Genomic DNA, 16,415 nt, shown 5'->3' with positions numbered 1-16,415 from the left:
TCCTCAGCTCCCTTACTAATCCTCTGGGTGTTGGATCTGTCTCTTGGAGAGAGAGGAGTATTAAAGTCACCCACTATGATTGTGTTTGCATCTATCTTGCTCTGTAATTCTGTGAGAATTTGCTTGACATATGTCGGGCCTCTTTTGTTCGGTGAGTATACATTTATCACCGTGATGTCTTGATTCTGGATTTTTCCTTGTATTAATATGTAGTGTCCTTCTTTGTCTTTTTGAGTGGACTTTAAAGAGAAGTCCAGCTTGTCTGAGATCAGAATGGCTACACCTGCCGTTTTGGTGGGTGCATTTGCTTGGTAGATCTTGCTCCATCCTTTCATTCGAAGCCTGTTTTTGTCCCTTGCTGTAAGGTGGGTCTCTTGTAGACAGCAGATGTCAATTTTTTGTTTGCGGATCCATTCTGCCAGTCTGCTCCTCTTAATCGGGGAGTTTAAGCCATTTATATTTAAAGAGATCAAGGATAAGGGTGTTTTTTCTCCTTCCATTTTCTTGTTGGGCTGTTTTTTCCTGTTTTTTTTTTTTTTTTTCTTCTTGTCTTTAGTGAGCTGGTCTTTCTGCTGGACTTTGGCTATTGAAGTTTCTTTCTGATTCTGTCTGTGTGTCTTTTACAATCTCTGTTGGGTGGGCTTCCCCTCTTAATATTCGCTGTAGGGCTGGTTTTTTATTCACATACTCCTTTAGCTCCTCGTTGGTGTGGAAAGATCTGGTTCTCCCTTCGAATGTGAACTCCAGTTTCGCTGGATATTTGATCTGAGGTTGTAAATTGTTATTCTGAAGTACTTGGATAGTGTTCTTCCACTCACTTCGAGCTTGGTAAGTTTGTGTGGATAAGTCGGATGTTATTCGAATCCTCTTCCCCTTGAAAAAAGTTTCCTTCTTCGCTTTGGCTGAATTCAGAATTTGCTCTTTAATCTTGAGGTCTGTAGTCTTGAATATTATGTGCCTTGGGGTGGTTTTCCTGGGGTCTGGCCTGCCAGGTGTCCTATAGGCTTCGGTTACCTGGATGGGGTCCCCTGTGAGATTGGGGAAGTTTTCTGCAATAACTTTATTGAGAACATGATTAAGCCCTCTGCTCTGATATTCGGCTCCTTCTTCTATTCCAATTATGCGCAGATTATATCTCTTGTCTTTGTCCATTAGTTCCTGGATTAATCTTCCCTGAAGCTTCACCTTTTCTTGGAGTGTGGTCATTTTCTGGTTGTTGTCAGCTGCTTCATCGTCCAGGCGAGAGATTCTGGATTCCATATGGTCAACTCTTTGTGTTATGGTTTCAATTGCGGAGTTTATGGATGTCAGAGAGCTATTCATGGTTGTCATATCAGCTCTGATCGTGGAAATTTCTTCCTTTAAAGAGTTGTATTTTAAATCTATTTTTTCATGCATTTCAATTCTCAGGGTGTGGAGATTTTCTTTAAAGGCGGCTTGCATTGTATCCATTTTTGCTTCCATTTCTTTAAACGAGGCTTGCATTGTATCCAGTTTTGCTTCCATTTCTTTCTTGGCTTCCTGGGTGTCCTTCCAGATTTCCGCTCTAAACTCCTGGAATGGTTTTCTGATTTCATTTCTGACGCTTTCGATCATTCCTGTTAACATGGCCTCATTTGCTTTGTTATTCTCCATCTCCTCTTCAGTCGTGCTGCTTTTTGGAGCTGGCGAGTTGGCTTGTCCTTTGATGAACTGAGTTATGTTTCTTTGTGATTTGCGCATCTGGAGGTGTGTGTAGGTCTTCCCTCCCTTCTGTGTAGGCGTGTCTACGGCAGCAGGTGCTGTCACTGTGGCCCCGCCCACCAGTGCAGGGCACGCCTACCAGAGCGGGCGCTTTCGCCGGGGCCCCGCCCTCCTGTGCACTGTGAGTCCCCTACAACAGGCACTTTAGCGGGGTCTGCCTCCCAGAGCGAGCCCTGGGTTGTTGGGTTGTGCTTGCGCCCTCCCGCGAGTCCGTTGGGGGGGGAGGCAGTATGTGTGGGGCCCAGTGGGATCGACTGTCCGGGTGTGGCTTGGCACCCTCAGACCTCGACTCCGCTGCGAGGGGGGGGGGACGTGATCAGGCTCAGGTGACCCTGCTGGGCTGGTATTGCCCACCAGCGCCTGTGATTTTAGTTGTAAGAGTCCGCAAGGACCAGGCGCCTTGGGTGGGGCTTGCCCTGCCGGCTGTCCCCCGGCCCCTGTTGGGAAGGGGACGGGGCCGGTTCTGCCAGTTCAGGAACCTTTGGGGGCTTGGGGCTGTTCCGCCCTTCCCCTGCTAGACTGGCTTCCCAGCGCCTGATGGGAGCTTCCCGCCTGATTTGGGGAGTTCTTTGTTCCCACGGGAGTGGGGAGGGGGAGGGAGGGAGATATAGCTTCTTTGTCGGGCTTGGGTCTCCCGTTGGGGGAAGGGATTATGGGGGACTCACTTTTGCTGCTTTGTGTGTGTGTCCCACGCAGCCGTTGGCCCTTCAGGGGTTGGCGAAGTGTTGTGGTGGCTTCCCCCGTTCCCTCTTTCTGCCGCACTGGGTTCCCTTGTCCGAATCCGGTGTGGACCCGAACTTCTCGTCGCTGTGGGTGTGTGTCTTGGTCCGCACCCTGCCTTGTGTCCGTGGGGTCTCCCGCTATATGGATTCTGCGCTCCTGGCAACCTGTCTGCCGATCGCCGGGTTCCCCTTTCCCAGCCTGGCCCTGTTTGGGCCAGGGTCGGCAGGTGGGGGGAGGGTGCCCTGGTGAATCTCCGGCTCTGTGTAGGTTTTCGGTTCTTCTTTTTTGCTCCTTTTTGTTTTCCTGCGTTTCTCCACTGCTTCTGGATGCTGGTTTTGCTGGGTTCTTGGTGGGGTGTTGGGTGTTGTAGTTCCCAGCTCGCTATTCAGTTGGTGCGAGTCGGGGTGCCTCCCTATTCTTTCGGCGCCATCTTTCTCCAGCCACTCAAGAAGATGTATTTGTTTCCTGCTGCTGCTATCTCTGGTAATTTATTGGTAATAATAATCTCATGGATTTTCCTGGCTGGCTTTGAACCTTAGACTTCAGATCTCACCCTCTTAGTAGAGAGGAGTATAGAAAAGAGCAAACACTGCTCAGACATACAATGAATTCCTAACTGTGTTGTCTTCCACCTATTCTTCATTCATCTTTCCTGTTTCCAGGGGAATTTTGGATTTATTTTTCTTTGTCTTCTCATTTCTGCTGTCATCTTCAACATCTTTCTTTAAGGGTTTTTCAGTCTCCTTTAGGAATTGCTCCCCTCCATGGTTAAGTATAAGCCTATTGTGAATAGGATTGTATTATTTCTCTCTTATCATCTTCTTCCTCATTGCTATGTAGAAAAACATTAAGCACATTTCTGTTTGCATTGTATGTCATCCCAGGGGCTTTCTTAGTGATGTATGTACAATGTACCTTTCTCAAACTAGCATCTTCACTGTTTTGTTTCATCTCCCTTCAACTCTTTCCAAGTCCATTTCAACAAGTATTATGGTTCATACTTACAACAGATATATATCATTGTGAACACAGTTTTTCCTCTACCACACTCTGTTTGGCCTCCGCAAATGCAGATGTCAGTAACAATGTGCTAGGAAGACATTAAAAACCAGATTCAAACAATAGAGCACAACTGTAGTAAGGACCTTGGATGCTTGGTTACAGCACAGGTAGACACAAAAGAGAAAATTTGCCCATCTATCATCTTCTGTGTATGAGATTTGCATGTGATCGTAATTCTGTCTGCAAATCTGCTTTCTTTCTCTCAGTCTAGAATAGCAACCAACATATTTGGTAGAATGCATCCAAAGAAGAGATGCAGAGCAAACAAAGTTCTCAGGATGGTGAAAGCATATTGGTATTGTAATCTATGGACAGGTTTCATGAAAATGTGATAGATGAAATCAGAGGGGTTACTTTTCTGTCCTGTAATCACATGAGCAGGTGTTCAGGAAAAGGCCAGTGAGGGTTCCTGTAAGAAGGTACCTAGTGCTATGAGAGAGAACAAGTGGCTTATTAACATGTATGTAGTGGACTGAAAAGAATACACTGGAGCAGTAGATATGGAAGTTCCTTTAGATACAATTACCCTGGCTGTAAGGGTTTCCTGCCATAGTCCAAGGATGTGGTGTTCTCACCAGTCATGCCCACATGTGCGCACAGTAATAATGTTAGGACATATAGAACTATCAAGTTTTGTGTTTCTTCTGCCAGACATGGGGCTTGAACTCAGGGCATGGGCTCTATCTCTTTAGCTTCTTTTCCTCAAGGCTAGCGCTCTGCCACTTGAGCCACAGAGCCACTTCTGGCTTTTTCAATATATGTGGTGCTGAGGAATCGAACCCACAGCTTCATGCATGCTAGGCAAGTACACTACCACTAAGCCACATTGCCAGCCCAATGATCAAGCTTAAGAATGCTTTTTACATGATCATTGTTACAGATCATTTTTGTCTGAAGTATAGAATCCTTCTTAAATGCCTATGATTATTTTTAAGTGTAGGGGCAGACATTATTTGTTAGTATCTTCCCTTGAGAGGAGTAGTACGAAAGAGGAGTTGTTCTCATCTGTCACTTCAGCTTTGAGGATATTTTTCTCCAGAAATGGCACAGACACATTCAGGGAGGGGTGATTCACTTTATTGGCACTTTTGTTGAGAGGGACTGAGGGTGCTCAGTTGGCAGCGATGGTGTTCTGAATCCAGTCCACATACTTGCACACTCTTGTGTACACCCCAGGGAATCCTTCCCACGCACAGCCAAGTCCCCAAGAGACAATTCCCTGGAGCTCTCCATTGCACACCATAGGGCCACCAGAATCTCCCTAGGATGAAGAAGCAATGTGGTGTAAGTCATAGACCAGAAGACATCAAACACCACTCACCCTGACCTCAACACCCCATTTGTCTCCCCTGTCTTTCTCATGGGGGTCCATGCTCTGCTTTTGCTAAGGGGATGATATGCAGTGAAATGAGTCTTATTCACTTTTCAATGGAGCCTGGAGATATTGCACTAGAATCCTAGCCTCCCCGAATTGGTCCTTCAAATCATGTTCCCAGTGGGTTCTATTTGTGATCAGAAGCATTGATGAGAAGGGAAAAATCACCTGGCAGGCGTCCTTGCCTCCCTCGAGGAAGCCAGCACAGACCATGTTCTTGGTGATTTCTCCAGGGTAGGATGCTTCACAGTCAGCCTGATTCAGTATAGGAACTTCCACACACTGCAGCAGGTCTGGATTGTAGACTTGGAGAGGCAGGGAAACATCAAAGAAATCAGAAGTAAGAGTCAGACCAGGCTGGAGAGGAACAATCCACCAGTTTCCACTGCAGAGTACTCTACTATTCAAGTCCAAGCAAGAAAGAACAATTTTGCTTGTCTGAAGGAGCTTATGGCCTTCACCTTCCCAAAACCAAAATAACACCATCTAGAGCACCTTTCTCATGTACATGTAGAGAATCTTTGCATCTCTCTGTCATCCAATATTTGGTGTATGGTAGTTACATGAAATCTACTTGAATCCCAGAAGTGATGAGAATCTTTCCCAGTGACATTCAGTATTGTAGATAGTATAGGGAATGTGGACTCTGGGAAAGAGTATGGTTCGACTCACCACCAAAGCTCAGAATGTTGCCCCAGCCGGAGATGAGGCACTGGGTGCCAGCAGGAGCACAGGAGGATGGCAGAGACACGGTGGCCACACGGGAGTTGATGGAGGCAGGTGAGGAGAGCTTGATCAACAGGATGTCGTTGACCGCGGTTGTGCTGTTATACTGAGGGTGAACGATAATCTTGGCAGCATCGATGAACTGCTCACCTCCCTCAAAGGCTCTGATGTTATGCTCTCCCAGCCTCACTTGGATGAAGCTGTGGGAAGTCGAGTGGATTGAGAAGGTCATTCCCTTTGCTCGTGCTTTCTAATGAGACTGTGTCCAGAAGCTTGAAATGGGCATGCAGCACCACCATGAGGATAAACCATGGGTAGTGAAGGAGAGGGGGTTATGAGTCCCTTGTGTGGATCACTCAGGACTGAGAGATCTTACACATGGCAATGCTTCCCAGGTGCATCTTCAGGTGAAACACAGACTTTAACACTCACCACTGTCCAACCCCCTGCCTGAAAACTTGGAAATAGTTTCTCTACTATGAGACACTCATTCCTCTATCTTGAAGGCCTTTTTGGTTTCTTTTTTTATTTTTTAGGCCATTCATGGAGCTTGAACTCAGGGCCTTGGCACTGCTCAATGCTAGCATTCTACCACTTGAGTGAAAGGACCCCTTCTGTCTCTTCTTGAGCAGTTCATTGGAGATGAGTATCTCATAAACTTTTCTCACAAGCCTGTCTTTGAACTGTGATCCTCAGATCTCAGCCTCCTGAGTAGCTTGGATGACAGCCTTGATCCAGCTGTGCCTCCCTCTTGAAGCCTTGCCACATTACAGTGTTCCTCCTGGCTATGAACCAAAGCTTATGTTTTAATGAATATTTGTTTATTTGAATCCTGGGTCTTCAACCCCATCTCCATCAAGAAAGCTTCTTTTTGCATAGCTTTTTCCATTTACTTAGACTGTAGCCCACATGAGGATCAAGCCATCTTTCTTCAAAGGCGAGCCTAGGGCCCTGCACTTACCGCTGCACGTGGGGCTTGTAGCAGTGGGCTGCAGACACCACCCACTGGTCATTGATGAGGGAGCCACCGCAGACGTGGGCGCCAGAGTTCAGGGACACCTGGTAGGGGACGGAATTCTTTGCACAGGTGTAGCCTCCGACGATCTTGTCATCATCATCAAGAGGAAAAGCAGCTGGAGTGAAGATAGGGAAGAAGCCAATACAGCAATGTATTGGAGAATGGATTCAACCCTATTTCTGCAGAAAGCAAATTACTAGTCCTAATCATCACAGTGACTAAAACCAAGCCAGTACCGAACATTGACTTTTGGAGTCACAGTGTGTTATTGTTCTGAATGTTGGCATCTCCTGGGTACAAGTCTAGAAACCCTGAAGGATATGACTTCCTTCTGAGACTGCAGATTGAGGACATAAAGAAAGATCACCTCATAATCAGGCAGTAGGGTGCCTTCAGAATTTGACCTTCTCAACTACTTGACTCTGTCTGTGTACTTATCTACAAACCTTGCCTGTTGGAGGTCCAGATGATGAGATTCAGCATAGCAAGGGAAATGTCATGACTGAGTAGAGCTTATTGTATATCACCTCGCATAAAGTTTAAACCAGCAAAGCTTGCATAGAGAACCTATATTCCCATTCTGATGTAGGTCAAGAGAATGATGATTCATAAACATGGCTGCATAATCTTCAGCTTTGTGACAGTTTTATCGCAATGTACAGGCTGGTACCTGTATACCTAATTAGACAATTCCAAGGGTATACATCTGACAGAATGTAATGTTTACACTTTCACTTTATTAATTTGAGGTAAAACTTGTCTATGCTAGAGCCACTTCAGAGTTTTGGGGCCCAAGCAGAAGATGGCTGGCATGAACGCGGCAGCTCCTTGAGAGCAGAGACCCATAGGTCAGTAATCTCACCTGTCCATCACATGGCCATTTCCTACCTGGGATTCCTTTGGAGCCACCATTTCCTTAGAGCTGCATTAGGTCAATGGAGGATAGGGGTCAGAATAGAGACATGAGAAGTAAGGGAGGTCAGACTAATATACAACTCATGAAGGAGTGAAGGAAGAAAGTCTAGCAGGAACTAGAATGCAGGTGTGGAGGCAGGATAGCAGAGACAGCTTTGATCAACAGCCCATGTCATCCTTGTTCAAAAAGATGAAGTCCAAGGCAAAGCAGAGAACTCACCAGCAGCTGCCACAAGAGCCAGGATCAGGAGTGAGCTCATGGTGAGAGATGGGTGACTTGGACAGTGGTCCATGCCTGTCTTTATACTCCTGGAATGGGGAGGAGGGCACAAAGTTGGAATGATCACTTCCCCTCCCTCATAACACACACCTGCAGGTTTACCCACCTGGAGAGGCATTGCATCATCTGTGATATATTTGGACACTCTTTGCATAGGTGGCCCAAAAGGGAGGTGGAAATTCCTTTTCAGAGGGCAGAGGGAGAACAGCTGTTGCCTGGTAGGAGGCTGGGATGGAAAAAACTGGCAAATCCTTTCATTATTTATGATAGTAATATGCGTTTGGTGAAAAAAGTGAGATATTTCCCCAAAGAGAATGTACTGCGTCTTGGGAATTCTTTGGATCTACTTTTTTTTTCGGCATAGTCCATTTCCAAGGAGTTCTGTCCATTATCATAATGACTTCTTCCAATTCCTCACCTTCCCCATACATTGGGTAATTCAGGCCTTTGGGGTACAGAATTCCCAAAAAAATAATGAGATGTGTAGATAATGAGTAGCGAGATTCAGAATTTCTTTGGGGTGTGGGATCTGTAATACTGCTAAAATTCAACCTGGAGGGTTTCTTTGGTTGTTGGTGGTGGTTTATTTTTTTATTTGCACCACTGCCCATTAGTGTACGGATACTGACTTTGTATAGTGGCTAATTGTGTTTAATACCATTCTGACTTCAGCAGGCTGGTTCTTTTTGGTTTCAGGGATGAGGTCAAATGTACAGCAGGTGAGTAGAACTCTTTAAAATGTTGGCGATACTCGGAGTTCTGCTGAACACAGTGGGGAAATCTCCATTTTAATACTGGCCATTGGGTCAGAGAAGGCAGTCTGGGTGTGGCGGAAATGGAATTAGGATATATTGCAGGTGATGTGGATGTGGGCTGTTACAGCAACTTCTAATCTGATCCTAGGAATAGATGGGCTAGCATCCCCAAGCAAGGGACCATAGCTCAGCCATATCACCTGCTAGCATTGCATACTGCCTAATGTCTCATGGGCCTTTATCTGAGTGGGAGTGCTTTTGTTATTATTATTTCTGAGTGCCTTATGAATGTTCAAAATGTGTATACTAACATCGATAGTATACTGCTAATTTTTCTGGGGTTTTTGCATTAATTATCTTTACATAGTTGTCCAAGTGGCTTTCATCACAACATGCTAGTTGGTGAATCAAATGCACATTTGTCAATGTCACCCTCCCATTATTCTGCTCACCATTCCCAATCCCACTCATCACCTCAATTTCCTGTTTCCGTTTTCACACATGTGCATTGATTATGATGACTGTATTTGGCCATAATTCTTCTCATTTGTCCTGTATCTCCCTATGTTTCTCACCTCCCTTGATATGGCATGTTCTACGTCCTGGGATTCATTTTATGATACTGGGAGTTCGTTGTTCAAGGGCATCATGTCATTGGAATCCTCCCCTTCATATACTATACTTTTGTTAATATGTTTAGTCAGGATAAATTCTAATATTCATTGCTAAACTATTCACCATAACCATGCTAGGGAACAATCCCTGATGCAATTCAATAGGTGCATGAATTGAGAAAATGTGATATAACATGGAATATAAAATGGAAATCATTATGTTAGGTAAATTAAATCAGTGTTAGAGAGATAGGAATATATGGTTTCTCTGAAATTTGTAGGTTATATGTTGGTCATAAATATATATGTAAACATGAAGAGTCAGATGCACAATTACACTGCCTTTTGTGTGCTATTAGCCAGTACAAATTTGTAAATATACTGATTGTGAAACACACAGAATGAATAATTCTCTTCTATAGAGGAAGATGCCGGGACTCCGAGGCATCCATTCTTCCTCAAGAAGTTATTTCAAAATGGCAAACATGTAAAGTGTGGGATTGTTGCAGGTGGCATCTTAAAGTTTGGTTGGGTATCAAGTCAGATGTCTGAGGAAGGAAAATTTGACATCCAGATTCTGCTGGACACTTGCCTTAGTGTCAGAATTGTGCCTTGAATAAATATTTCACTTGGCACCTTTTGTCAGATCTTTATCTACCTGTGGTACCTGGCCCATCTGGCCCCTGACACAGGGGCTCATTTCTCTAGCATCAAATACAGCTATGGTGGGAGTGAGGATGTATGTACAATAAGGGTAGACTTTTGCCCTAATATTGGTCCTAAATGCACTGCATAGGTGTCTTACAGGGAATGACAGTTAATGTCCCTCGTGGGTGGTCTTGATTCACCCACGAAACCCTGACTCCATTCAAAATCCTCCATTAGGAGTTCTGTATCTAGAATTTGAAGTTTCACCTTTCCCATATTTTGTGATCTCATAAAGAGCTTCAGATCTCCTTTCATCAAATTAGTTCAAGTTACTTCTGGGAAAGTACTGAAGTTAGTCATAGGCTGAAACCATTCATTATATACTCAGACAAATGGTATGGTTGTGGAATTGTGTTCAATTTTGGATATTTTTCGTTCTCAACCATGGTTTCCTCTGAACGCTCGTCTAATTCATACTTTTGGCTCCCACTTGGTGCTTGGCATAAACAATCTACTTTCTTTCAAGTATGGAAGCAGAGACTAATTTTGCACAGATTGGTCTCCACTGTCCCTTGCACAAGGCCCACAAATACCTCTTCATTTCATCCCCACCAACATCAATGTTTTTGCTCACTTCAAGGGTGATCAAGTAACATTGAGCTTTGTTATGTTACAATGATTTAATCAGCCTCCCCCATCCCCAATTAAGTTAAAGTTGCAAGATTCAAGCATGGTGAATTCAGTTGTAAAGTTCTGTGCTTTCATTCCTCTTCTGATTCTTGGTGGAGCCTCACAAATATGGCCAGTCAGAGACAGAGACAGTATTGTCTGTCTCCTTTTCAAGCTGAATAAAGGAAGCAACTAAATGTTGAAGGTCAAATGGCCTCTCCATGTTCACTTGGATAAGGAATGCAAGGGTCCCACCAAGGTCTCATCCTTGAACCCAAGTTCATGTCCATCTTTTGCTGCCTTGGGGAATATCATCCCATCCTCCACAGAGTAGAACTTTTTCTCCTTGGGAAGAGTGCCTCTTGCAAGGAGACAAAGAGAAGAATGTTGAGACTGCAGAAAGAGGAGGGAAAACAGATACAAAGCACGGATCATCAGAATTGCAACCAAGAGCTATGTAAGAAACCATTCAAAGACCAAACGCTGGTTTGCTTTGGTGGGAGAAGGAGAAAGAAAAGCTAATGCTACGGCTTGATGATCCACCTCTCAACTCTGGTGGAAGCAGATGGACTGTTCTCACTTTACAAGAAACTCATATTTCTTGCAGGCTTTAAACCAATGGAGAGATTTGCTGTGGCTATAGCTCCTGTTGAGTGACAGAATACAATTTAGTACAGAATGAGCTCCACATGATCATCTTATTTTTTTGAACAGCTGTTCCTACAGAGATCTTTTATTTACTTGCTTAATTTTCCGCTCAATATTTTAGTTCATTTGATGCTACGGTGTATTGGATTATTTTATTGATTTATTTTCATATGCAGGGAATTTCTCTGGTGTTATTGTATTCCAGAACTGGAATTTTTCTTGAATATATTTGAAACCTTAATTGATGGGACTGTTCTCCATTCCTATGTTTGTTTTGTTGAGAATACGATATGCTCGTGAGTCTGTGGGTCATGAAATTGCCTATTTCTCTTTGCTTAAAGGTGGGGAGCAGGAAAAGGGGAAGCAGGAGTTTGAGCCACACCAAATTGCCAGGCTGTAACTGGATGATTAGTTGACCTTCTCTGGACCTCTGACGAGATCTACAGCAAACTTTTTGCATGCCACCTGTAGGAAATCCCATAAACACCAACTTTCCATGTTTTCCTGTAGCCTTGAGGACTTTCTGAATTTCCCATGACGTCTTGGGTAAGAATGGATAGTTCTCCATCTTCTTCTGTGGCTATGAAAGGAAAGAACATGCACTCTGTACACCTGAAAACTGAAATATGGAATAGTTTCAACTCTGAACTCAGCAGCAAGGAAAGCATTGGACTCCCACTGGTGGTGTAACAGCACCTGTAATTTGACAGTCACTGGCCAGCACAGCAGTGCATCTCCCTAGGCATAATCCTCTCCGACATTGGATGGGGTACAAAGTGTGAAGTTAAAGCTCTGGGCAATGCTCCTCTGCTGTGGAGATTCTGGCTCAGCCATGCTCACAAGCATAATGCTTAATGGTTATAACCTAGGTCAATTTGCAGGGTTTTGAGGAATATTCATAGTGATTTCCATAGAGGTTACACTGTTTGACATCTCAACCAAAAGTTTATGATCATTAATTTCTCTTTGAATTTGTTACAGTTTTTGTTGTTTTTCAATTTCTTAATGATTGTTATTCTGATTAGAGTGAGAAGCAATCTTGATAGAGTCTTCATTTTATATTCTTGATGTTAGCTAAGTGTATTGAAGTTTGATAATAGTATCTATTAGATAAAAACTGCTTTTGCCCCTGAGAAAATTCTATTCCACTCAATTGTCCATATCTTAACTGGGCTATTTGTCTTTTGTATGTTCAGTCTTTTTGAGCTCTTTGTGCTAGGTATTAATCCTTTGTATATTGAATGGCAAGTGAACATGTTCTCCCATTCCATGAATTATCTCTTGGTTCTGATGTGTGGAGAAATATTTTAATGTGATGCTCTCAAATTCATCCATTCTTGTTTTTACTTATTGGTTGACTGGAGTACTGTTCAGCTAGTCATTGCCTATATGTTTTGGAGTATTTTTTAAATTCGTGTTCCTATAGCAAGTCCAGATCTGATATTTGGATCCTTTATACAGTCGGAGTTGATTTTTGCACAAGGACTATTCTTGGGGTCTGCTTTCCATCTTTTCATGGAGTTCACTATATTTCTCAACACCATTCTGAGGCTGTCTTTTTTCAGTTGTATGTCTTTGGTTCCTTAATGAAAGCTAGATGACTTTAGCCATGTGTCAATATTTCTGGGTATTCTTTAATGTTCCTTTTGTCTTCATATCTGTAAAATAAAGCCTGAAAAATCAATGGCTTTTTATATGCTAATGACCCAAACATGGAGGCTGAAATCGGGAAAGCAACTACTTTTGCAATAGCCTCAAAAACCATAAAAAACCTAGGAATAAACTTAACCAAAGAAGTGAAAGAGCTCTATGATGAGAATTTTAAAAACATGAAAAATGAAATTAAGGCAGAACTAAGGAAATGGAAAAACCTCCCATGCTCCTTGATTGGGAGGATTAATATAATCAAAATGGCAATATTGCCAAACACTCTACAAATTCAATGCAATACCCATTAATATCCCAGCACCATTTTTTAATGCAATAGAGGAAGCAATGCAGAAATTTATATGGGACAATAAAAGACCCAGAATAGCAAAAACAATCTTAAGTAGAAAGAAAAGTGCTGGAGGAATTACAATACCCAACTTCAAGCTGTATTATAAAGCTATAGAAATAAAAACAGCTTGGTATTGGCATCAGAACATGCCTGAATACCAATGGAACCCAATTGAAGACCCAGAAATGAACCCACAGAACTATGCCCCCTTAACGTTTTGTAAAGGAGCAAAAAAAAAAAAAAAATAGACCGGAAGAAAGATAGCTTCTTTAACAAATGGTGCTGACAAAACTGGTTCAACACATTCAACAAACTAAAACTAGATCGTTATATATCACCCTGCACTAAAATCAATTCCAAATGGATCAAAGACCTCGAAATTAAAACAGATACCCTGAAAACACTAAAGGAAAAAGTAGGAGAAACACTTGGGCTCCTTGGCACAAGATGGAACTTCCTTAACAAAGACCCAGAAATGCTACAAATCAAAGCAATGATAGACAAATGGGACTGCATCAAACTGCAGAACTTCTGCAGGGCAAAGGTCATAGCTCACAAGATAAACAGAAAGCCCAAAGATTGGGAAAAGATCTTTACCAGCCATACAATGGACAAAGCCCTCATATCTAAAATATATGCAGAACTAAAAAAATTACATTCCTCCAAAACAAAACCACAAAGAACCAATGGCTCCTTCATCAAGTGGGCTAAAGACTTAAAGAGACTGCTCTGATGAGGAAATGAGAATGGCCAAGAGACATATGAAAAAATGCTCTACATCACTGGCCATAGAAGTAATGCAAATCAAAACAACATTGAGATTCCATCTCATCTCAGTAACAATGTCGTATATCAAGAAAACTAACAATAACAAACTTTGGAGGGATGTGGCCGAAAGGGAACCCTACTTCATTGTTGGTGGGAATGTAATCTGGTTCAGCCACTCTGGCCAGCAGTATGGAGATTCCTCAGAAGGCTAAACAGAGAGCTCCCCTATGACCCAGCAGCACCACTTTTGGGCATCTACCCAAAAGACCACAAACAAGAACACTAAAGCCACCAGCACAACAATGTTCATTGCAGCGCAATTTGTCATAGCTAGAATTGGAACCAACCCAGATGCCACTCAGTAGAAGAATCGATCAGGAAAATGTGGTACATATACACAATGGAATTTTACGCCTCAATCAGAAAGAATGACATTGGCCCATTCTTAAAGAAATGGAAGGACTAGGAAAAAATTATACTAAGTGAAGTGAGCCAAACCCAAAGAAACATGGACTATATTGTCTCCTTCATAGGGAATAATTAGCACAGGTTTAGGCAAGTCACAGCAGAGGATCACAAGAGCCCAATACCTAAACCTTTATGAACACCTAAGAGGATGCTAAGTGAAATGAACTCCATGTTATGGAAACAATTGTTATATCACTGTTGTAACTACTTTCAACGTGCTCTGTGTAAATGTAGATTCTATTATTGATGATCTTCTTGTATACCCTTCCTGTGGTTGTACCTGCATTATCTCTGTATCTTATCTGAGTACCTTGGAAACGGTGTATACTGGTATTATTCTTTTAAAATTTACTTGTTATTCATTTAGCACTTTATCTTTAGTCTCATTCAAATTTTTTAGCTCTTTTCTTGTGTACGCTTTGAAATGGTTTTAGTTGCTTAAAAATGTACTCTTATTTGTTAGAACATTCTTATTATCAGTCCTTTGAGCTCAGTATGGATGTTAGCTTCCACTTTCCCATTATTCTGATTTGTGTGATGTGGGTAAGGGGTGTGCATGCACTCATGTGCATGTGTGTGCATGTTTTGGTATGGTGTATGCAATTATTGTTGTTAGAGGTTAAATTTGTTTGACTTCATTTTTATTCTATTGGGATTTAGTCCTTTGAAGAGCAGGTTTTAATGAACTTAAACTTTCTTTTTCGCTATATTCTCTCAAGACTATGTGTTTCCATGGTAATTTGGTCTTTCTCACAACTGGAATGGAGAGGGATCACAGCACTTATACTTTCACCCATTCAAACACAACCACATCTTTAAACTTTGGTATTATTGGTAATATTATCTAGGCAGTCATGTTGCATATGTAAGGGACTTGAGATTTTGCATGGTATTGGAGTAAGTTGGAATTATAGGAGTACTTTTTAGGGCGCTAGTTGTTACATTGCTGAGGGAGGACATACACTATAAAGAAGAGGGTGAAAAGGGGAGCTGAGAGTGAGGACTCAAGTCCACCTTATGCTAACATACAGGTATAATATTTAGTTGTTGTGGAGAAGGGTTCTGACTGACGGGTTGTGACAGGATAGGGAAGAGAAGTGTATTAGACTATGAAAACAATGAGCTGTAAAATACTATCCGTGAAGAAAAGCAAGAGAGAAAAAGCTTTTCATTTTTGGTAACCAGTAAGAGTGAGTACTAGGAATTGGTGACACACCCCTGTGATCCTAGCTACTGAGGAGGCTGAGATCTCAAGATTAGGGTTCCAAGCCAGCCTGCACTGAAATTTTGTAGGACACTTAGCTCCCACTAGCCAGGTGAAACCAGAAGTGGCACCTGGTCTGAAATTGGTAGAACATTACCTTAAGCAGAAACTTAGGGACAGCAGTCAGGCCCTGAGTGAAAATCCCATGAATTAAAAGAAAAGTAAGGAAATGAGAAAAAAAGTTAGAGTCAGGTTGGATCTATCAGCCAAATAGATTCCCTTATTTAGTCTCAGTTTCTGCTCTGGGATCTGCTTGGAGCCAGTGTAGCTCACTTAGTGAGAGAGAGAGCACTTTATCTCTCTTGAAACACAGATGTTGCTCCACTCAGATTATGCTATGCATGGCCTGAAAGATCCTTCTTAATACTATAAAATACAGGGAAGTCACTACCACTGTTCTCTCTTTCCTGCAAGGAGAGAAGGGTAGAATTGTCTATGTAGTCACTTAGATGGAACTTCAGTCTGCTGCTGGATTTGCCAGCTAAGGTAATGGACTCTCTCACAGTGGGATGTGTTGCTTGGCTCTCATAGAGATGAAGGATATTCAACTCTGAAGAAGTTCCAACTGCTTGGCCTATGCTATTTGTTTCCATACACATCTTTCTCTTTCTGTATGGAAGAGTCTGCTCGTTAGCTCTAGCGACTCAGAGGGTAGACACGAGGCTGTTTAGCCTGCTGCTGAAGACCCTGCCTTGCCTGGCACACTCACACACACTCATTGGGATTCTGCAGAGGATTAC

The 16,415-nt window shown here is 42.7% G+C and overlaps 1 protein-coding gene and 1 gene segment (V, D, J or C); both read right to left on the bottom strand.

The window, feature by feature from the left end:
- The window catches only part of LOC125347236, a 248,507-nt gene that overhangs the window by 94,540 nt on the left and 137,552 nt on the right, over nt 1-16,415 (bottom strand).
- On the bottom strand, nt 4,629-7,822 carry LOC125347243 (anionic trypsin-2-like). Its single transcript, XM_048340363.1, has 5 exons — nt 7,783-7,822; nt 6,591-6,762; nt 5,576-5,829; nt 5,072-5,208; nt 4,629-4,789 (listed from the first exon to the last, which is right to left on the bottom strand). The coding sequence occupies exons 1-5, from the start codon at nt 7,820-7,822 to the stop codon at nt 4,640-4,642; spliced, it is 753 nt and encodes a 250-aa protein (XP_048196320.1). The 3' UTR covers nt 4,629-4,639.

This window comes from Perognathus longimembris, chromosome 2 (assembly GCF_023159225.1).
Source record: "Perognathus longimembris pacificus isolate PPM17 chromosome 2, ASM2315922v1, whole genome shotgun sequence".
Classification (NCBI taxonomy): domain Eukaryota; kingdom Metazoa; phylum Chordata; class Mammalia; order Rodentia; family Heteromyidae; genus Perognathus; species Perognathus longimembris.
Note: the sequence above shows the minus strand (reverse complement) of the source record. Positions and strands in the feature narration are given on the sequence as shown.